The sequence below is a fragment of the Phocoena sinus genome, chromosome X (assembly GCF_008692025.1).
Source record: "Phocoena sinus isolate mPhoSin1 chromosome X, mPhoSin1.pri, whole genome shotgun sequence".
In the NCBI taxonomy this organism is placed as follows: Eukaryota; Metazoa; Chordata; class Mammalia; order Artiodactyla; family Phocoenidae; genus Phocoena; species Phocoena sinus.
The window spans coordinates 85,937,581-85,961,531 of record NC_045784.1 but is presented as its reverse complement, the minus strand read 5'-3'; the positions used below and the strand labels follow the sequence as shown (position 1 = coordinate 85,961,531).

Here is a 23,951-nt window from a genome sequence, read left to right as displayed (position 1 = left end):
TCACTGCCTGGTTCATAGCAGCCAAACCCCCACATCTCCCTACCTTATCTGATTAAAGCTAATTACTAAATGAACTTTTTTTTTTTTGGCTGTGTTGGATCTTCACTGCTCTGCGCAGGCTTTCTCTAGTTGCGGTGCGTGGGCTTCTCTTTGCGGTGGCTTCTCTTGTTGCGGAGCACGGGCTGTAGGTGCGCGGACTTAAGTAGTTGTGGCTCACAGGCTCTAGAGTGCAGGCTCAGTAGTTGGGGCACACGGGCTTAGTTGCTCTGTGGCATGTGGGATCTTCCCGGACCAGGGCTCGAACCCGTGTCCCCTGCATTGGCAGGCAGATTCTTAACCACTGCGCCACCAGGGAAGCCCACTAAATGAACTTCTGGTCATCATGGTTTTTTTAAGTTTACAAAGTATTTATATAGAACTTACTATGTGCCAGCACTCTTTTTAGCACTTTATACATATTAAACTCACTTAATCCTTATTATAACAAAAAATAGGGGCTATCATTCTTTTTAAGAGATGAGGTTCAGTATATTAATGCATATATGTGGAATCTAGAAAAATGGTACAGATGAACCAGTTTGCAAGGCAGAAATAGAGACACAGATGTAGAGAACAAACGTATTGACACCAAGAGGGGAAAGTGGGGTGGGGGGGGATGAATTGGGAGATTGGAATTGATATATATACACTAATATGTATAAAATAGATAACTAATAAGAACCTGCTATATAAAAAATAAATTTAAAAAAAAAGAGAGAGGTGAGGTTCACAAAGAGGTTGAGTAATTTGCCCAAGTTTACCCAGCTAGTTAGTGGTAAAGCCCAGAATTCAAACCCAGGCAGTCTGGTTTCAGAGTCTGTGTATTAAGTTAAGGGACTCACAGGCTGTGTGAGTGAGATTTCAGAGACCAGAGAAACTGCCTCAGCTCTGGGCCTTTCCATCTTTTCTGGGACAGACTATATTGTACTTCTTTTTTTTTTTTAAAGTCAACTTTAAAAAAAAACTTTATTTTTTAGAACAGTTTTAGATATACAGAAAAATTACAAAGATAGTACAGAGAGTTCCCGTATACCCTGTACACATTTTCCCCTTTTATTAAGTGTTGACCTAAATCACAGAGACTGCTGGTTATTTCTCCAGCAAAAATGGGTTTATTTGGGATCAACAGAGAATTACAATTTGGGGTCTGCAACCACGACAAGCCAAACATAAGTACCCCTCACAGCAAGGAGGAGAAAAGGAAGTTGGGTGGGCTATACTAAACAAAAAGTCCATTCAAGGAATTGAGAGTTTGAAGTATTGTGGCTTTTCATTGGCTGAGTTGTGACAATCTCATTGGCTGAACTCTTGTCAGGCAAGAAAAGGAAGTCTTCCTGTTGGTCTCTGCTGTTGTCATAGGGTGTGAGACCTCCCCCTTCTAGCCTCTTGACTATTTTAATTGTGGTTTTTGTTTATTAATTTTTACATTTCCTCCTTTTGATCATGATCGTTCTCTGAAAGCATCACTGGTTAAGAGGTTTTCTGGTTTCAGTGGCTTTTTGTCCCTCAGTGCCAGAAGGGACCTTTCCTGGGTGTAGTGTCCCACAATGCAGGGAAAGTGCACATGCTGGAAACTTATTGAGGTCACATTTGAGTAACAAGGAAGGGCAGGAGGGACAACTCTGAGGCACTTTTTATCTAAAGTCCATATATCATCAAGATCATAGACATTGGAGATCATATGACATGTTGTATCATCATCAAAGGATTGGCAGACAAACTTCTGACAAGCCTGTCCTAGATATCTTTGGAAAGCTGTCTCATCAGATGTTGTCTGCTTCAATTCTGGGAACTATTTACTTTCAGGTCACCAGATGATGTGCAGGTCCACTCAGGGTGCGGTGCTTTCTTTACATGTGTCATGTGAATCAAAGAGTCTGTTCCCTGGAGTTTGATGGCACAAGGGTTGGTTAGCAGTACCTGATAGGGGCCTTTACAGTGAGGTTAAAGAGAGTCCTTCTGGAGGTATCCTTTTTATAAATTTTTTAAATATTTATTTTATTTATTTTTGGCTGTGTTGGGTCTTTGTAGCTGTGTGCGGGCTCTCTCTAGTTTGCGGTGAGCGGGGGTTACTCTTCGTTGCGGTGCGCGGGGCCTCTCATTGCAGTGGCTTCTCTTGTTGCAGAGCATGGGCTTTAGGCGTGCGGGCTTCAGTAGTTGCCAGCACACGGGCTCAGTGGTTGTGGCTCGCAGGCTTAGTTGCTCCACAGCATGTGGGATCTTCCCGGAACAGGGCTTGAAACCCGTGTCCCCTGCATTGGCAGGCAGATTCTTAACCACTGCGCCACCAGGGAAGTCCTGGAGGTGTCTTTCCAGTAGATGAAATCTCCAGGCTGCGAGGGTGCTTAAGGTCTTTGTCTCCTGAGAGCGCACTGTGAAAACATTGCTCTACTAAAACATGGTTTATTTTTAAAATTTATTTATTTTTTGTGGTATGCGGGCCTCTCACTGCTGTGGCCTCTCCCACTGCGGAGCACAGCCTCCAGACGCGCAGGCTCAGCGGCCATGGCTCACGGGCCCAGCCGCTCTGCGGCATGTGGGATCCTCCCGGACTGGGGCACGAACCCGTATCCCCTGCACTGGCAGGCGGACTCTCAACCACTGCGCCACCAGGGAAGCCCAAACATGGTTATTTTTAATAGAAGCGATTAGGCCTTTGCAATATATTTCTCATTTTGTCAGTTGTGGGGCAAAAGAGGTAGGAACCAAGTGCATTGAGTGACCTGTGACTATCTCAAAGGGTGAGCGTTTGAATTCCAAAAGGGATGGATATAAGATTTAGAAGGATCAATGGCAGTGCTTTTGGCCAACGTATTTGGAAGGCCCATACAAATTTTGCCAATTGAGTTTTAATAATGCCGTTACTTCATTTGACTAAACCAGAGGATTGAAGGTGCTAAGTGCAGTGAAACTGTTGTAAAACTGGCCAAACAGCACAGACGTCAAAAATACCTGACCAGTAAAATGGGTCCCTTGATCATTATGAAGTTTGAGAGGATTTTCCCAGGTAGGTATAATATTTTCCAAAGGACTTTAGCCACAGAAGAGGCAGTAGCCTCTCTGCAAGGGAAGGCTTCAGTCCAGTGTGAAAACATTCAGGCCATGACCAAAACGTATTTATTTACATCCCTGAGATGGAGGAAGTTGTATGAAATCCAATTGCTAGACCTTGAATGGTCTATAAGGCAGTTTAAAATACTTGGGAGCAGTAAGAATAGGCTTCCCTGGGTTGTACTTTGGACCAGTGGGACAAATGAGGTAGGCATTTTTTTAGCTTTGTTAATGTTTCCCGACGAATATTGATTCATGAAAGTTGTAATTTTGTCAGTAGACCAATGGTTTAATGCATATACAATGATTAGGAGTAGGAATATTAGAGTCTTCAATAAGGACTGAATTGTTATTTGATCTGAACCAAAGCTTTCCGCCTTTTATCAAACCAAGAGTTGTTGAATTTCCAATCTTGTGTTTCCTTTTCTGAGGCCAATTGTTGGGCTTCTCCAGCCAGTTTTTCTAAGTTATCATTTGGAGAAATATCCCTTTGGACCGTGACAGAAGTTTGACTGCTTTTGGTTCCTTTAAGGGCAGCATTCCCTGTGGAACTGTCAGCAAGGTAATTTCCCTTAACTTCCAGGGAGGTCAAGTTTAGAATTTTCTGGAATTTTAATAATAGATTAAGTGGCAGGTAAAAGTATTACATTCAATAATTCCTGAACATAGGGGCCATTTAAAATTTTACTTCCACTGGAAGTTAGGAAGCCATGTTGCTTCCACAGTATTCCAAAATCATGAGCTTTTCCAAAAGCATGTCTACTATCAGTATAAATATTGGCAGTTTTGTACTTGGCTGAAGTACAGCCCTGTTGGGCTGAAGTAGCCATAGGTAAAGATGCTGCCTCAACAACATAAAAAGGAGTTCCAATAGCATCCCCAGCACAATATTTACTATGATCACCTTTTAAAAAAGAACCATCAGCAAACCATGAGAAGTCAACATTACCCAAATGATTTTCCTGCAGATCATCACGAGGCATCAGGAGGTGATACATAAGTGTTAAGCAGTTGTGAGGGACTTCGTTGATGATGGAGGAGAGAGGAGTCACAGGGTTAATGTTATTACAACCTAAAAGAGTTATGTGAGGAAGTTAACAAAAGGACTTCTTAGGAGTTGAGGTGGCTGAGAAGTGTTGAGTGTGATGAGAATTCAGAAGGGCTTCTACTGCATGAGGTACAAAAATGGTTAAAAGGGATCCCACCACGATCTTTTTGATAGCCTTAACCAAAAAGGCAGTGTCAGTAGTGGCTCTAAGGCAAGGTGTGGGGTGGGGGTGTCCCTGTGCCACAGGGTCCAGTTGCTGGCTATAATACCCTGTGGATCAATGGTGGTCCCCATGTTTTTGGGTGAGTACCCCAAAGGCATTGCCTTCCTTTTCATATATAAACATGGAAAAGGGAATCTGATCGTTCAATGCCCAAGGGTGTGTGGGTTCATCAAACTCTCCTTTAAGGCCTTAAAGGCTATTTTGTCTGGTTCTTCCCATAAAATTGTGTTGGGGTTGCTCTTTAGTAAAATATACAGAGATTTGGCTGTAAGAGAGAAATCTGGAATCCAGTTTCAGCAATATCCACCTAGCCCGAGAGAACCTTGTAGTTGGCGCTTAGTTTTGGATTTTCAGAAACTCAGGACATCATGAAGCCTTCTGTATCCAGGTATAGCCCTTTTTCTGGTATCAGATGCCCTAAATATCGAACCTGGGTTTGGGAAAACTGCAGTTTTTTCCTTGGCAACCTTACATCACTTTAAGGCTAAAAGCTTTAGCAAGTGGATGCTGTTTTCCTGTGAGGAGGCTTGAGAAGGAGGGCAAAGAAGCAAAGCATCCACATACTGCAACAAAGTAGAACCCCAAAGGAACTTTATACCATCCAGATCAGCCTTCAGGATTTGTGAGAAATAAGGACTCTCAGTAAAACCCTGAGGCATTACTGTGCAGGTGAATTGTTTCTCTTCCCAGATGAAGGCAAAAAGGTATTGGTTAGAATGTGCTGCATAAATCAATCATAGTAAAGAGTTTGCTTCTGTTGGAAACGGATGTTAGTAGCATATGAAAGTCCAGAATAACAGGGTGTCGAAGGATAACAGTCTTGTTTATTGCTCAGAGGTCCTGGACAAACTTCCACCCTCAGCCCTTAGGTTTTCTTGCTGGTAAAATCAGAGGACTACAGGGATTAGTACAAGGGATAATGAGGCCTTGAGCCTTGTTATCTTCTATTAAGGGCTTTTTACCTTGAACGCCTTCTTTACTTACAGGGTGTTGATTAATTCTGGGAAGAAGTTTGGGGGGGTATTTGGATCTTGATGGGATGTACACTGTGAATTACCAATATCAGTTTGCCCACAAGGAGGGTAGTAGCTGATCCAATAGGGACAAATGATCAATGTTTCCAGAATCAGCTGTAGTACCATCAGAGACAGAGCAAATAAAAGATGTCAAAGGGTCATTTAATTCACCTGATTGACTGCTTTGATGACTACTGTCAAATTGTAGAATTATTTCTTCCTTTTGGGAGAGAAAAATTCTGGCATGACGCTGTACTTCTCTAAGAAGACTCAGTGAAATAAATGGATAGGGGTGGAGGAACTAAGGAGAAAAGGGTGTGTATCTCTCAAAGGGCCTAAACAAAAGAGAATAGGTTCAGAGACAGGAACCTCTTGAGGTTCATTAGGGATCCCTACTATTTGAACTGCCTTAGTGCTCCAAGGTAGAAACCATTTTATTGTAGTGGGGTTGAGCATCAAGAGTGTGGCTCTGGTGTCAGGGCTGGAAAAGATTTATCCTTAATCTGGAGAAATGTTCTTCAAGATAATTAAGAGGGAGGGATTGGGAATAGCCCTTATAGTTCCTTTGAATCCTATCATTGAGAATTGGGAGGATGTTGGATAGACAAGTTAGAAGGCTGAAGGCACCTGAAGTGCTTAAATTGGTAACCAATCTCTTTTCTGATATCCTGGCTCTTTGCAATAATAGCAGAAACTAGGAGGGTTTTGGTTTTGTTTAGGGGCCTCCATTTGCTGGAGTTGAAGATCAAGAATTTTAGCAGTTTTCCTTTTATGTGACTCATCTAGAGTGTAAGAGAGCTGGTTTGCCAGATTAACTAAATCTGGAGTGGACAAAGTTTCCCATTCCATCCTCGTCCTTTTTACTAGAAGAGAAAAACCCTGGTTCAGCCCACTAATAAAAATAGAATTGAAAGCTACCCAGGAAGAACAACATCTGAGGGAAGATTAGAATTTTCCTTAAACACATTCTGAAGTTGATCATAATAGTCATAAACAGGTTCATTAAGTTTTTGTGTGCAAGCCTGAATTTTGTTCCAATCAACAGGCTTTGGAAAAGCACTATGAATTGCTCTATAAAGTCACTTAGCGATTGCCTGAGCTTGATTGGTAAATAGGCTGGTCTCCCAGTTGTAATTCTAGAGACCTTTCAGGATTTCCCCAGTTGGTGATTTTCATCCAAAGCTGGGCCTGGCCTTCACTGACAAGCATATGAACTAGCTGATTTAAGTCAGAGTTGATAAGTCTGAATGACTATATTAAATTCCTCAGCATATCTGTAAGGATTTCAGTTACTTTGGGAAAATCTTTGACTATAGCTTTGCAGTTCCACTTTAGTCCAGGGGATATAAAAAAATTAAGAGTTTAGTCTCTGGATCCTCACAAGGCTTAATTTTAGAGAGACAGGTTCTGGTAAGTTCAGAGGAAATGGCAGTGGGGAGAGTTTCAGAGAAAAGGGCAAGTTTGGTGAGAGAATTAGTATGGGGGAACTGAGGGTTACAGAGGAGGGATAGGTGGCATAAAAGGGAAGAAGGAGGATGGCACCGGAGGCAGAGCCAGGGGAAAGGAATAAGATGACACTGGAGGCGGTATCTGTGATGCAGAAGCCAGGGAAGAGGAACATGAGGCTTTTGCAGCCATTCTATCTTTCTTTGTTTGCCTCAGAGGATCTTAAAATCTTATTTTGCAGAGATGCAATTTTAGGCTCCTGATAATGTTTGGAAGCCTCAAAATAATTGAAATAGGCATTCCATTCAGTTTTGGAAATTTTACAGGTGTGGTTGTCAATTTGGTCTTAAGAAAAGTAAGTTTGGAATTTCAGTAGTTCTCCATAATGACCATTCATGTTCTAAATTGCCTTTGGTTAGGCTGGTCCATTTACTTAGAAATGTACATGAGGAAGGAGTGCGGTTTTTTGTTTTTGTTTTTTTTCCGGTACGCGGGCCTCTCACTGTTGTGGCCTCTCCCATTGCAGAGCACATACTCTGGACGCGCAGGCTCAGTGGCCATGGCTCACGGGCCCAGCCACTCCGCGGCATGTGGGACCTTCTCAGACTGGGGCACGAACCCGTGTCCCCTGCATCGGCAGGCCACTGTGCCACCAGGGAGTTCCAGGACTGCAGTTTTTAAACATAAAATCAGCCAGGTTCCCTGTAGGTAAGGGTGCCCTCAAGTATTTAGATAATTGGGATCCCATTTCTCAGAGGTTTTTCTTTAGAGTAAAATAGTAATTTTCAAACAGCCTAAACAGCTTAAACAGGCTCAAACAGCCTGCAGGACTACTACCAGCCAGTTCTAAGGGAACAATCTAATCTCAAAGGAGCCAGGCCACAGGCTGCTCAGCACAGCTCTAATGGAGCACCCTAATCCTGAAGGAATCGGGCTGAAGGCTGAATAGCACAGTTCCAATGAAACAACTCCTGTTCCAAAAGAAATCAAGCTGAAGGCTACCACAGTTCCAGTTGGAATAGCCTGATTTCAAAAAAAAAAATAATAACAGGCCAGAGTGCCAAAGAAGTACTCACTGACAGAATAAGGCCTTAATCAGAAAGAATAAACCATTAAAATAGATCCCAAATAAAACCTGGAGAGCTTCAAAACACAAAGAGGGCAGGAGCTTGGATCCAGGAGAAAAACTTGCCCTTAAACCTCGGGGTCAGCAATAAAAAACCGTTCAGTGGGATTTTTAGTTACCGTACCTGTCTGTGCACCAGCCTCAGAGTTGTCGGGGGTCTCCTCTGGATCCCTGTATGGGCCCCCAAAATGTTGACCTTAAACAAACAGACTGCCAGTTACTTCTCAGGTAAAAGTGGATTTACTCAGAGTCAGCAAAGAATTGTAATTTGGTGTCTGCAACTGTGGTGAGCCACAGGCAAGTCCCTCCGCCACAAGGAGGAGAGACTTCTTAGTGACAGTTCGAAGAGGAAGTTGGGAAGGCTAGTAAGCAGAGAGTCCATTGGAGGAATTGAGAGTTCGAAGTATAGTGGCTTTTCATTGGCTGAGTTTTGGCAGTCTCTCATTGGCTGAGCTCTTGCCAGGCGAAAAGACTAAGTTTTTTTTTCTGCCTGTTGGGGGCTGCTATTGTCGTAGGTTGTGAGAGCTCCCTTCTGGCTTCTTGACTCTATTTTATTTGAGGTTTCTGTTTGTTAATTTTTACAATACCTCACACTAGTATTTGTTAAAATTAAAGAGCCAGTATCGATACATTATTATTAACTAAAGTACATACCTCATTCACATTTCCTTAGTGCATTCTCTTTTGCCTTTAGTGTTACAGACTCCACTTATTTCCAAAGTCAGTTGGGTCACCACACTTACCCTGCCTCCTTCAATGAAGTTGTTTCATACGTTTGTAATACACATACTGTAATAAGTTAATTTTGTGTGTCAACTTGACTGGGCCATGGGGTACCCAGATATTTGGCCAAACATTATTCTGGGTGTTTCTGTGAGGGTGTTTATGGGTGAGATTAACATTTAAATAGACTGAGTAAAGCAAATTGCTCTCCCTAATTTGACTTCATTCAATCAGTTGGAGGCAGGACTAAGAACAAAAAGGCTGACCCTCCCCCAAGTAAGAGAGGAAGGAGTCAGAAGTCTGACTGCCTTTGAGTTGGGACATTGACTTCTTTTCTGCCTTCAGACTCAAAGTGAAACAACCCAGGCTCTTCCTGGGTCTTGAGTCTGCTGGCCTTTGGACTGGAACTACAACCATCCACTCTTCTGGTTTTCAGGCCTTCGGACTCATACTGGAACTAAACAGTCAGCTCTCCTGAATCTCTAGCTTGCCAATTCACCCTGCAGATTTTGGGACTTGCCAGACTATATAAATGCATGAGCCAGTACCTTATAATAAATCTACACACACACACACACACACCTCCTATTGCTGGGATGTGAACAGCTACATGTTCTTGCATCAGGACCTCCTTCTATCCTACCCCTTCTCTCCTGCCTCCAGTTCTCTGCCTCAAATACTCCTCCCACCCTTCACTTTCATGGTTCGTTCTCATCTCTCAGTTCTCTCATCTTCCTGTCACCTCCTCAAAAGAAGCCTTCCCTGACCCAGGTTATTTCCATTTCCCTTTTCATCCCTGTTATTTTTATTTTAAACAACTTTTTAGTTAAAATAAAGATACAGAAAACTACACAAAACAAAACTTAGCTTAAAGAGTTACTATAAAGTGAACACCCTAGTAACCATCATCTTAATATAATCTACATGTTTATCCTCTATTCCTTTCTCTTTTCTTTTCAACATTACCATACCTTAAAATAGACTTTAAAAACCCACATCTATACAGTTTTAAGACACATAGATTCATGTATCCACCACCACAATCTATAGACAGAACAGTTCCATCACCCCAAAAAGCTCTCTGTTGCTATCCCTTTATAGTTTCACCTCTTCCCCAACCTCCCCCACCCCACTAACCTCTGGCAACTAATAATCTGTTTTCTATTATTATAGTTTTGTCATTTCGAGAATGTTATATATATGGAATCATACATTTATGATTAAAACTGGCTTTTTTACATCAGCTGCATGCCATTGAAATTCATCCAAATAGTTGTATATATAAATAGTCGGTTTCTCTTTATTGCTAAATAGTATTCCATTGTGTGGATGTACCACAGTGTATTTATTCTATCTTTTGAAGAACATTTGGATTATTTCTAATTGGAGCAGTTGTGAATGGAGCTAGAATAAACATTCATGTTCAGGATTTTTTTTTTTTTTTTTTTTGCGGTACGTGGGCCTCTCACTGTCGTGGCCTCTCCCGTTGCGGAGCACAGGCTCCAGACGCACAGGCTCAGCGGCCATGGTGCACGGGCTCAGCCACTCCGCGGCATGTGGGATCCTCCCGGACTGGGGCATGAACCCTTGTCCCCTGCATTGGCAGGCAGACTCTCAACCACTGCGCCACCAGGGAAGCCCTATGTTCAGGATTTTTTTTAACAAGATGAATGTTTATATTTTTTTAATTGAGGTATAGTTGATTTATAATATATTAACTTCAGGTGTACAAGATAATGATTCAGAATTTTTCTAGATTATACTCCATTTATAGTTATTATAAAATATTGACTGTTTTCCCTGTGCTGTACAATATATCCTTGTAGCTTATTTATTTTATACATAGTAGTTTGTACCTCTTAATCCCTTACCCATATCTTGCCCTTTCCCCTTCCCTGTCCCCACTGGTAATCACTAGTTTGTCCTCTATATCTGTGAGTCCGTTTCTTTTTTGTTATATTCACTAGTTTTAGTTCTTAGATTCCACATATAAGTGATAATATAGTATTTGTCTTTCTCTGTCTGATTTATTTCACTAGGCATAATGCCCTCCAGGTCCATCCATGTTGCTGCAAATGGCAAATTTTCATTTTTTTATGGCTGAGTAATATCCCATTGTGTGTGTATGTGTGTGTGTGGGGGGGGTGTATAACTTCTTTATCCATTTGTCTGTTGATGGTATATTCAGGATTTTTACTTTTTATTTTGAAATAACTATAGATTCACAGTACAAGGAGGTCCTATGTACATTTCACCTGGCTTTCCCTATTATTAATAATAGCTTTTATAACTATAGTACAGTATTAGAACTATGAAACTGACACTGATAAAAATGCACAAACCTTACTCAGATTTCACCAGTTTTACATGAACTCATTTATGTGTGTGTATAGTTCTATGCATTTTAAAAAATAACAGCTTTATTGAGACATAATTCACAAACCATACAATTCTTCCATTTAAAATGTGCAATTCAGTGGTTTTTAGTATATTCAAAGAGTTGTGCATCCATCACTGCAATCAATATTAGAACATATTTTCTGTAAGTTTTGGTATGTTGTATTTCCATTTTTATTTGTCTCAAGATTTTTTTTATTTATCTTTTGATTTCTTCTTTGACTCATTGGTTGTTCAGTAGCATTTTGCTTAACCTCCAACTATTTGTGAATTTTCTGGTTTTCTTCTTGTAATTGATTTCTAATTTCATACCATTGTGTTTAGAAAAGATGTTTGATATGATTTCAATCTTCTTAAATTTATTAAGACTTATGGCCTAACATATGATCTATCCTGGAGAATGTTCCATGTGTGCTTGAGGAGAATGTTTATGTTTATGTAATGTTTATGTAATGTTTCTTTTCAACCTACCTATGTAATTATGTTTGAATTGGATTTCTTGTAGACACCGTGTTTGGGTCATGTTTTTTTAAGCCACTCTACCAAACTCGTTTTTTAATTGGTTTTTTTAGGCCATTGTTGATATGTTGATACATTGTTGATATGTTAAGGCTTATGTTTCCTGCTTTATTTTTGTTTCTTGTTTGTTCCCTCTATTTTTTGTTCCTCTTCTCAGTTTTTTCTGCCTTGCTGTGTGTTACTTAAACTTTTTTTTTTCAATTTTTAATTTTTCTAGAAAGATATTTATTTATTTATTTTTGGCTGCATTGGGTCTTCATTGCTGCAAGCAGGCTTTCTCTAGTTGTGTCGAGCAGGGGCTACTCTTCATTGCCGTGTGCAGGCTTCTCATTGTGGTGGCTTCTCTTGTTGCAGAGCACGGGCTCTAGGCACGCAGGCTTCAGTAGTTGTGGCACACAGGCTCCAGAGTGAAAGCTCAGTAGTTGTGGCGCATGGACTTAGTTGCTCCACAGCATGTGGAATCTTCCCAGACCAGGACTTGAACCCGTGTTCCCTGCATTGGCAGACAGTTTCTTAACCACTGCGCCACCAGGGATGTCCCTTGAACCTTTTTCAAGAATTCCATTTTGGTTTATCTCTACACGTTTTGAACATATTTTTCAATAGATTTTTTAGTGGTTACTCTATTACATTATACATAAGTAATTTATCACAGTCTACTAATATCCACATTTTCATCTTTGGGAAGCTTTCAGCCAGTTATTTCTTCAAATACTTTTTCAGCCCTATAGTCTTTTTTCTCTTTTTCTGAGACTCCAATGATATAAATTCCGTTCTTCTTTCATTTTCCCACAGCCCCCCTGAGGCTCTGTTAATTTCTTTCCAGTTACTTCCTGAAGGGTGTGGAAGTTCAGCTCCTTGCTAGATCTCCTCAACACCAGATGGAAAAATGGGGAATGGAGGGTTGACTCTCACTACCTCACAGCTGCCAGGTGGAGATGGCCCCACTAACATTACTCCAGTGGGCTAATGGAGTGCCAGCTAGCACCACCTTGCATTGCCTTGTTCCACTTCTTTGCTACCAGGGAGGTGGGGTGGAAGTTCTGTTCTCTGTTTGGTCCCACTGATATCACACTTGTAGGGGAAACAGAGGGCCAACTCTCCCTGTCTAACTGCTGCCATGAGGGGCCAGACATGGGTGACTCTATTTGGCACCACTGACACCACAGGGAAGGGACAGTTTTTCCTTTGATGTTTGGTTAGAGTAGGTTGGGTATTATCAAAAATATTTTCTGTTCTGGCTAGGCAGCCATTTCCCTGATTAAAGGGAACAATCTTCTCTTGGGGCTTTTCTTGGTCTGGGCCTTTTTGGCAATTTCAGGTTGTAGTCTTCTCCAGTGCCTTATCTGCAATATATGGGAAGCAAAAAGAAATCCCAGGCAACTCACCACTGTAGTGTTCCTCACATCCTAAAGTCTCCAGGCAGTCCACTTTCTTCTTTCCACTTTTCAGAGTCTTCCTACACTTAATTGTTATTTTGTCCAGGTTTTTTTTGTTGTTGTAAGAAGGAAGACTAGAGAGAAGTGGGCCATTAATTTTGAAAAAATATTTAATTATTTCTTTGGGTATATTTTATTGTTATTTGTGTGTATTCTTGAGTTGACTTTAATTCATTTTTTGTCAGTGAAAATAATTCATGTATTATCAGTTGAAATATATTGGAATAAATAAATGAATTTAATGCTACAGCTTTCTTATGAGTACCACTTTAGCTGCATATCATGGGTTTTGACTTCCTTGCTGATCATTTCTAAAAAGTTTGTAATTTCTGTTTTGATTCTCTGTTTAACCCAAGGGTTACTTAGAAGAGTGTTTTAAAAATGCTAAGTGGATAGATGAGCACAGAGCTGTCCTTTGTGCTTGCATATTTCTACGTAAGGCTAGGCAGTTCTTCAGAGAGCCTTTTTCTGAGAAGCTATCATAGAAAAATGAGATTAAAAATTTGAATCCTGCTATTCTTTCCTTATTCTTCATTCTTTAGGTGTTTATCATGTACATATATTCAGTAAGTCTCAAGATGCTTGGTCTTGACAAGGAGAAAAAAATAAAGTTAAGACATAGTTCCTGCCTTCAAGAAGTGTACTATTTAGTTGGGGCAATGGTATATATACCGCAAACTAGTTAAATAACAATACCTGACACTAGTGACTAAATTACTGGCAATGAGGGTCCAGAGAAAAGGGAAATCACTGTAGGCTAAAATAGCTGGGGGAAGACCTTTTGAAGGAGGGAGAAGTGTTTGAGTTAGAACTTAAAGGTAAGTAGGTAAGATTTAAATATACAAGGAGGAAAGGGAAGAATGTTTCAGGCTGAGAGACTAACATATCAAAGGCCACCTTTGATAGAAATGGGAAAGTTGAGTTATGGTGATAGAGGAAGATGATTTCAGTTGTAGCTGTGTTGAGTTTTGGATGATTATAGGACATCTGATGGGGAGATACCCTGGAAGTTATTGATCCTCATTTGGTGATAAACTAGTTGAGTTTAGCTTTGTCTAAAATAGTAGTCTGTTCTCTTTTGGCTTGGTCAGAATAGTATTCTGTTTTGGATAGAATTTCGGTTGAGTATATGTGTCATGGATGATGTACCAGATATCTTTTGCTTACCCTTCCTGATCCACCCTCTGCCCTTTTATACCCTGCTCTGTGCCCAATCTGTCTCTCTGTGATTAATCTAGGCTCTTGCAGTGCTTCCAGATAATCATTCTGAAGCAGTCTTCGGAGTATCATAATGTGTAGGAGTGCCAGTTCGTGGAATATTAACAATAGCTGGCATTTATCAATTACTTACTCTTTCCATGCACTGGGCTATACATGTTTTATATGCATTATTTTACTTAACCTTCACAGCAAACCTATGAAGTAGGTAATTTTTATCTTTTTATAGGCGAGGAAACTAAGGCTCAGAGAGATTAAGTAGCTTACCAGAGATTTCACAGCTAAGAAAGCAGAGCTGGGATTTAAACTCGGGTCTGTCTGGCTCCATAGCTCATGTTGTAAGCACAAAGTATGGTCCTGGATCAGCAGCATCCAGGAGCTTGTTAGAAGCACAGACTCTCAGGTGTCACCTCATATTTCCTGAATCAGAATCTGCATTGTAACCAATCTCCAGGGGATTCACACATACATGAAGGCTTGAGATGCAGTGATCTAAACCATGTTACTTTACAGTCTATTACTGAATACCATAGAAAGTTCTGTTTGATTGGTGCTAGGTAAAAAGAACATTTTTTTAAAAGGTAACTATGTGAGGTGATAGATATGTTAATTAGCTTGATTGTAGTAATCATTTCACAATGTATAAATGTATCAAAACATCATGTTGTACACCTTAAATATTTACAATTTTATTTTGTCAATCATACTTCAGTAAAGCTGGAAGGGAAGAATATTTACCATTCTGTGCTCTTTAACATTGGTATCATGTGGCCTTGTAAGTGGAATCCACAAAGCCAGAGCTGTCATTTTTTGAGATGAGGGCATTGAGAGCCCGTTCGGAACTCGACTTGTTGAAAGGTGCCAGGAAGCAGCCAGAGCTGCTGCTCTTGTGGAAAAGAGACCTTGGCCTTTGGTCGCTGCCAGATTTTTATGATTTACTTCAAACATGTTTAACATACACTTTTACATGCACCTTTATAGCACCTTTAGCTGCTGAATTTAAGAGACTCCCAAATCTGTGTACACTTGGCTAGCCCTCAGAAAAACTGATCTGCTTAGAAAGTGTGATTTAATGTCCTTAGGCTCCCCTTTCTACAGTGTTATCATCCCACACCCATCCCTTAGTCACTACCTCCCCCCCATATCCTTCCTCTCACCTCTTTCTCGTTCTTGTCCATATCTCCTTTAAGAAAGCATATCAGATGATAAACCTATGAAATGTGCTCCATCTCACTAGTCATCATGGGAATTAAACTTAAACCACAATGAGATCCCACTACACATCCATCAGAGTGGTTAAAATGAAAAAAGACCCACAATACCGTGTACTGATGAAAATGTGGGCCAGTTGGAACTTTCTTCCACTATTGGTGGTAGTGTAAATTGGTACAACTACTTTGGAAAAGTATTTGCCAGTGTCTGCTAAAGCTGAACTTATGTATACCCTATGACCAAGTAATTCCACTCATGGATTTTTTTAAATTGTACATTTTATTTATTTATTTATTGCTTGCTTGATTGATTGATTGGCTGAAGTATAGTTGATTTACAATGTCCTGTTAGTTTCAGGTGTACAGCACTCATGGATTTTTAATCAAGAGAAACTCTCCCACATGTGAATGAGGATACGTATGCACGTACAGATGTCCACTGAAGGATTTAGTTTGTGATAGTCATTCAGGTTGTTTTCCATTTTTTACTATCAACAGAATGAATACATAAATTATAGTATGGTGAATTCATCTGATGATGTTCCATAAAGCAGTTGAAATGAGTTATAACTACATGTAGCAATATAGAACTAGAGCAAAATGTAACAAAACCATACTGTTGAGAAAAAACTTGCATAAAATTCTGTATAATTACGCTTATGTAAAATATAAGAACACAAAACAATACCCTATAATATTTATGGTACATGAATGGATAGTAAAAGGAAAAAAGTTCTCACTAAATATTTGTACACACACACACACACACACACATGCATAGCCAGTTAGTGGCAGAGCTAGGAAGAGAAGCCAATATTCCTTCTTTTTCTTTTTTTATTAAGACTTTATTGTTTTAATTAATTTTATTGACGTATAGTTGATTTACAATGTTGTATTAATTTCTGCTGTACAGCAAAGTGACTCAGTTATACATATATACATTCTTTTTCATATTCTTTTCCATTGTGGTTTATCAAGGATATGGAATATAGTTCCCTGTGCTATACAGTAGAACCTTGTTATTTATCCATCCTCTGTATACTAGTTTGCATCTGCTAATCCCAAACTCCCAATCCGTCCCTCCCCCAGACCTTGGCAACCACAGAGACTTTTTTAGAACAGTTTAATGTTCACAGCAAAATTGAGGAGAAGGTACAGAGATTTTCCATACTCCTTATTCTTCTTTAACCTAAGTAATGGAGGCTTCAAACCCTAAAGGGTCTGCATAGTCATTAACATAGCTCCCTGTCTCGAGTAACTACGCCTTATGTAGCTCAGAACACATTATAGGAGCCTGGTGAGTTTAGGGGATCAACAGGTTGTCTCTTTTACATGAAGTCAGGGCTCAGAGTTGCTATAAACTTTTTTTCCCTATATCCTCACCCTCGGTGTACTGGCCACAAATGCTTAAGTTTGACCTGCTTAAATAAGGGTATCAGTAAACAGGGCAATGTGAAACACTAGTAAGTAGGTGACTGTTCCAGCCTAAAGCCAGACTCCTCCAGCATTTCTATTATGTTTGACTACCTCTAGTAGTAGCTGCTGGACACAAAGTCTAGCCCAGAGAACAGAAAAGCTATAAACAGTCTCCAGTGTAATTAAAATGGACTGTTGGCAGAGTGCTTGAATCGAAATTCCAAGTCCTGAACAACACAAGTTTTAATGTTAAGGGCCTACAGGGTATTTAGCAAAAAACAGAATTCCTGAAAATGAAAGGCAATATATGGTCCCTGCTCTCCCTGACCTACTATGGTTACTTTTTCTCAAGTACTTATTAAGTGGGTTTAAATTCCCCAGGCTGTTAAGACCTTGAAAATCTATCAGAGGCCTATGTGAGATAGAATAAAAGAGAGTTTTAGAAGGGCAGGGAAGAAAAAGGGAGAAAAGAAAAGAAGAGATTCCCTTCGATGGGTTGTTTCCTTTCTTTGATGTTGTCGTTGATGGTCTGCCTTGCCTATTTTAGGCATTTGATCTAGTAATGACCCTTGAGAAAAACCTTAAGAGAGGTTTAGGTTTCTAGTCCAAGCACCACCACTTACTAGCTCTGTGACCTTGAGCAAATCAATTAACCTCTTTGAACTTTAGATACCTCATCTATAAAATGGTGATAATAGTATTTACCTAATATGGTTGATGAGGTATGTAAAATGCTTAGCACAGTGCCTTGCACACAGTAAGAGCTCAGTATATTAATGGTGATCGTTCTGGTTGTTACAGCGTCATGGAAGCAAAGGAGGAGAGCATTTTGAGTAGACAAGGGATATCTGCTCTACATAATGCCACAAACAGCCGAGGGGTCAAGGAGGATGAGAGCTGAGAAAAGGCAAGGGTTTTGAGACTTGATTAGAAATGCTGAGTGATATTTACATTCGAAACTTACCTTCTGAGCTCCTTATTTTTACTGGAAATAGGAATCAGAGTTTAAAAAGAAAATGCATCACTTTTTTGTGGTCAGGATACATATTTACTTAACTTCACAGCAAGCAATGTTTATAGGGAGTGTATATAAGAAGGTAGCTGTGGCTGTGACAGCCATAGCAGACTCCTACAATGCTGTCCATTAGAACTTTCTGTGACGTGGAAATGTTCTCTCTCTGTGCTGACCAATACACATGTGGCTGTTAAGCACTTGAAATGTGGCTAGTGTGACTGAGGAATGGAAATTTTAATTGTATTTAATCAATTAGCTTAAATTTAAATAGCCACATGTGGGTAGTGGCAGCCATCAATCTAATTGGGGAAGCAAGGCGTATACTCTTGAAACCAGTTAAATACCAAAAGGATTGAGGTCAGACAGTAGAGACTTAATTGTTCAATCCTTCTGGTCTGGAGAGTTTAAGGATTTTAAGTCTTGTAGAGCAGGTGAAACTAGGGCTTCACCTTGAAGGATGTATAGTGTTTGGATAGGAGGAAAGAAGGCAGGAGGTCATTCCAGATGGGTAGGAGGGTGTGGGCAAAGGTTTAGAGTTAGAAACGCTTCCTATATGAGAAGTTAGAGGACAATGGCCTTTCTAGAATAGAGTATTCATATCAGGAGTTAGATGGGTTGGGGCCAGGTCATGGACAGCCTTGAATGCTAGAACAAAGTGTTTGGGCTTTGTCCACATAGGCCAATGTTTTGCAAAGCTTGTTTAAAACACAGATTCCCAGGCCCCACCCTAACCTACTAAATCAGCTTTTCTGGGTCACAGCTTAGGAAATCAGTATTATAAGTAAGCTCCACAGGTGTGTATGATGCACATTCAAGTTTCAGATCTATCAGATAGGCAGAAAGGAGCCCTTGGAAGCTTTTTGATCAAAGGAGTGACATGTTGATAGAGGAATCATAGGAAGCTTGATAAGGACAGAAGATGTAGGATATAGAAACTAGCCAAGGAAACCATTTAAGTGACTGTTCAGATATGGACTTCACAAATCCTGATCTTTCTGGCTGGTGTCCTTGGAATTGTTCAGTCGATTCCTAATATTTCCCTGCAGGCCCTATTTGAATTATCCACACAATTTGTTTGTTGTTTTAAATGACTAGGGCCCAGGCACCACAGCTTGACTGCCTAGGCTCAAATCCCAGCCGTACTATCTAAGCTGTTTTAGCTCAGACAAGCCACTTAACTTTTCTGCGCTTCAATGTCCTTATCTGTCAGCTGGAAATGATCATAACCCCATTCCATAAGGGCACCGTGAGTATTAAATCACATCATAAACGACTTACAACAGCACCTGCCACATAATAAGCACTCAATTAATGCTGGTATTAATATTATTTAAACTAAAGAGCTCTTGGGATTTCCCTGGTGGTCCAGTGGTAAAGAATCCACCTTCCAATTCAGGGGACATGGGTTCGATCCCTGGTCGGGGAACTAAGATCCCACATGCCACGGGGCAACTAAGCCTGTGTGCCACAACCACTGAGCTTGTATGCCTCAACGAGAGAGCCCGTGTGCCACAAATTACAGAGCCCACGCACTCTGGAGCCCGTGCACCACAACTAGAGAGAGAAAACCCACACACCACAACTAGAGAGAAGTCCGCGCACCACAAAAAAAGATCCCACGTGCCGCAACTAAGACCCGACGCAGCCAAAAAAAAAAAAGAAAAAAGAAAATTAATAATAATAAAAGAAAACTAAAGAGCTCTTTCATTTATTCCAAGTTATATAATAGTTAAAGCTAATCTTCACCAACAAAGTGTTAAATTTGCCCATCCAGAATATTAAACCCAAGCCCTAGACTTTTTGCTTAATGAGTTGTATTTCAAAGCATGATTCTTCACTAAATTTAACATATGATTATCCTTCATAAAATAAGTCTAAATAGAGGACAAATTGTTCTTCCCACTGAACGTTTTAATCTATGGTTAGTTCTTGGCTATGAATTATATATCTTTTAAAACTTTGTACCTTTTATATTGCTACTAGCTTTCAGTGAATGCTCTTTATGATATTCATTTCAGAAAAAAAGAGTGAACTCTTTTTTGTTCTTATAGGGGACTGATAATGGACTGATAATGCAAAGATATATATCTCATCTGGTGTCAGTGAGCTCACGATGTACTGTGGGTGCAGTGACAGCTTTTTCAAGGAATGAGAAATTCTCTTTAGATGCCTACTTGGTAGTTTGTGAACTTTTGGCTTCTGCTTCACTTTTCTTCCAGGCCTCACCCGAATAGAAGCTTCTCCTAGTCTCTCCAGTTTCTGTTGACAGTCAGCTGCCTGAAGCAACTCTCAAGATGTACCTTCAAGCTTGAAGGCAGAGAGGGAAGGAAACAGCTGAAGACCCATCATAGCTACCTACACACTTCTGAGACAGGCTGAGCCAAGAAATTGCCTTAGACTCTTCTTTCTGCTTTCAGAAACAAAGTCTCTTCCAACTTTGTTCACTTACGTTCTGCTAGATGGTTGAAAAAGATGGGTTTGTGACATGGCTCGTTAAGGTTCTTTTTTATGTTTTGAACAGATGAATATCTATTTTCCCTACTACCATCACCCTCATTGTCCATTTCCCTTCACTGGAGTCAGTCACCGTTACCAGTTTCTTGTGTATCCTTCTTGAGATATTCTATGCATATTTGTATATGTACACCCCTAATTTTTATACAATTGTAGCATACCATAAATGCTATTCTGCACCCTACTTTTTTCACTTTTTACATAGAAGGCTGTTTCATATCAGTACATAAAGAGCTTCTTTATGGCTACATGGCTGCACAGCGTTCCATAATTATTAGAGATATACCAGAATTTATTTAAGCAGTTCTTTGTTGGTGGATGTTTAGGTAGTGTCCAACCTTTGGCTATTATAAACATGCTTATACATATTATATTTCACATGTGAGAGTATATCTCTAGGAGAAATTGATTAGGACACTTGGGTCATTGGCTTGTTCAGTTGCTTGGTGGCGATAAAACCACAGTACTACATGTGGAATCAAAGATTCTAGGAGGCCTAGCCATGCCTAACTACACCGATGTCATGAGATGTTAAGCTAGACAGAATCTTGGAGATCCCAGAGAGGACCAAGATCACTCAAAGATTTAGAAGCAGATCCAGGATTAAAACCCACAGTGTTTTACTCCAGTCTATAATGTAGCTCTTTTTACTACACCACACTGCTGTGGGTCAGAGAGATTTGGCATGGCCTGATTTCTGTCCTGCCAGGCAGGACTGTGCATTATCTGGCCCACAGTGATCTCACTACCCTGTCTTTACATGATTTCTCTTCCCGGGATCTGACTTTGCCAACCTAATTTATCCTACTTTTCCCTGCTGCTCTGACTTCCCCCACTAATAATAACTCCATCTTTTTTAAAAGTTAGAACTGAAGTCCTTGACAATTGGGGGACCCTTTAGTAGTAAAGCCAAGTAGGAGAGGCAGGAGTACTGGGAAGGATGTCTGGTAATGGCGTAAGATTTATGATCTTACACAAGCTTTCTACTCTTAGTTCATCCGTTGAGTCATCGTATAGTGTAGGAGGAGTCCCTTTCTCCTCTTGGCACGGCTGGAATATCTCCTTTCCTTGGCCATAAGGTCAAACACCTTAAGGTCCAACAAGCATATAATGTGCCCAATAGGAAAGAATATGAAAGTGTGTGCGGATAGTTTAATTCTTACTGAATTGTGCTAGGGAGCAAACTACAGGTGATATTCTTTCGTGGGCAGCCCAAGGAAATCAAGGACCCGTGTGTGGACTGACTCTTAAGTCTATCTTCACTTTGGCTCAGGCCACAGAGGGGTCAACTGCTGCCAGTATTTATGAAATGCGCACTATGACGATGGATAAAATTGTTTTAGGAGCAGATTGTAGAGCTATCCCTGGGACAGTTTTTCTCAAGTTATGATCCTCTGAGCACTTGCATTACTCGAAGGATGGGGCCCTGGAATCTGCAAGTAGTCTTCTTTCCCAAATAATTCTTATGTGAATGTAACTATGAGAACTACTTCCTAAGGAATGGTAAATTGAGAAGATGGTTGTGAGCCTTTGAATTTGGGGTGGCCTGTAAAATTAGTGAGAAGAGCTGACCAGCAATTCCAGGTAGTATATGGATATTTCATTTGAGAGGATATAAAGACTGGGTTAGGTGCCTCCTATGTGCTTCCACAGATTCTGTGCTTCTATCATAACCCTCGTCACACTGTATTGTAGTTGAATGTTTTTGTCCCTTCCCCTATAATCCAGAGGGTTCTTAGTTGTGAGCAACAGAAATTGATTGGCTAATTTAAGCAGAAAATGCTTGTCTTAAAAGCGTATTAAATAGCTCCCAGAATCACAAGTTGGACTGGAGAACCAGACTCAGGGCTACACAGCCAACATCACAGCTGTCACCATTACTACCACCATGCTAGCACCATTAGTGGGTTGGCTTAGGTCCTCAGAGATGCAGAAACCAAGCTGGGATTAGATATGCAGGAGATTTATTGGGGAAAATGTCAGTGAGAGAATATAGGGAGGAAGCTGGGAGAGATGTTAAACTGCAGTGTAAATCTGACCTTTATGGATGAGAGAAGGAAAGAAGAAGGTTAGGTAGGAAGTGTCGTAGACTGAAGTGCAGTGCTAATAAAGTTTGACCAGGCTGATGGGGAGTTCTGTTGCCACAGTCACAGGCCACATAGTCCTGTGTCTCCCAGAAATGGGCCTGACTTAGTATCCCTGCTGTGCTCAGTCACTGGCTGGGAGCAGTGTGGCTTCAGAACAAAGCAGCAAATATTGGGGTGAATTTAAAGCACAGCAGCTGGGGCAAAGGTCAGTGACACTTCCCACATTGGAAGAAACAAGAGGCACATTTTCATGACTGTCTGAATTGGAGAAGATTGTCCACTTCTTTGGGTCGCTGGCTCCCAATTCAAGGGATGGATCCTTGGATTGAGGGAGCCTAAGTCACATGCCTGTGCCCCAACTACAAGGGGGCCCTGTTTCTTAGCAAGAGTCCTGTGTCCTCTCCCCCAGATAAAGGGTTCAAATGCTGTACAGCGACACCCCTAAAAGGACAAATGTCTATTATACCATTACACTCTGTGAACCCCTTGAGAGCAGAGATCTTTGTCTTACTGCTATTACAAATAAATGTTTATTGAAATAACTGAATGAGTGTGGCCAGCTAGTGTTCAAACGACCTTGTACACACACACACACACACACAATCAATCAATCAATTTAGCCATCAGGGAAATGCAAATGAAAAACCGCTAGGATGGTTATAATGAAAAAAGATAAGTGCCGTTGAGGATGTGGAGAAACACAGTGCTGATAGAAATGTAAAATGGTGCAGCCACTTTGGAAAATGGATGGTGAGGGAGTGGCTTGGAGAAGGATAATCAAAAGTCTTTGTCCTCAGGGAGCTTAGAGCAAGAAGAGAAGGCCCAGAGGATACCTGACTGATTTTGCATTACATATCTCTTAAGGATTCTAACAGTCCAAACCGAGCATTCTACAGACGGAAGCCATTCTTCCATCCTAACTACTGATTCTCCAGGCCTTGTCCATCACCTCTCACCAGATAGTGTTCTGTGACTGGACTATCAGCCACTTGCAGCACATCTCTCTCCTTCCTCTCCTCTTCCCTCATGGATGCCAGCTACCTCTTATTAATCAGCTCTGGCTGTAGGGGCTTTGTAAGCTCAAACCTATCTCCGAACCTTATGTAGTTCAGAGGGGTTCTGAAAGCTGATAAATATGCCAAGAGCTTTTCGATCAAACTGCTTTTAGAACCGTTCTCTGTTCCTGCTGAGTCGGGGGCTGGAGGTAGGGGGAGTGGGGAGTCAAATCTTGGGTCTCCCTTTCTTGCAGAACCAAACCCCTGAACACGGCCTAGCATTCAAGGGGAAGCACGGGGTTATCACCTCAGATGATCAGTCCTTGGGAGAACAGTGCTCCTAATGGGGAAGGGGTTCCCAGGTCCTCAGCAGTCTGATGAGTATCAACAGTTCCAGGTCTGTAGTCTTAAGAAGAGTAAAGGGCTGGAGTCTAGAGATTGTCTAAAAGAGGAAGGAGAGTTGGACAG

The 23,951-nt window shown here is 40.8% G+C and overlaps 2 protein-coding genes across 2 annotated transcripts in view; both read left to right on the top strand.

Moving 5' to 3' along the window:
- The window catches only part of TRMT2B (tRNA methyltransferase 2 homolog B), an 86,341-nt gene extending 63,310 nt beyond the window's left edge, over positions 1-23,031 (top strand). Inside the window, 1 exon segment of the mRNA XM_032618940.1 lies at positions 20,107-23,031. Coding sequence (XP_032474831.1) covers positions 20,107-20,134 — 28 coding nt within the window. The 3' untranslated portion in view covers positions 20,135-23,031.
- XKRX (XK related X-linked) overlaps positions 1-23,951 on the top strand; it is a 67,912-nt gene that overhangs the window by 28,649 nt on the left and 15,312 nt on the right. The gene's annotated exons all lie outside the window — the stretch shown is intronic.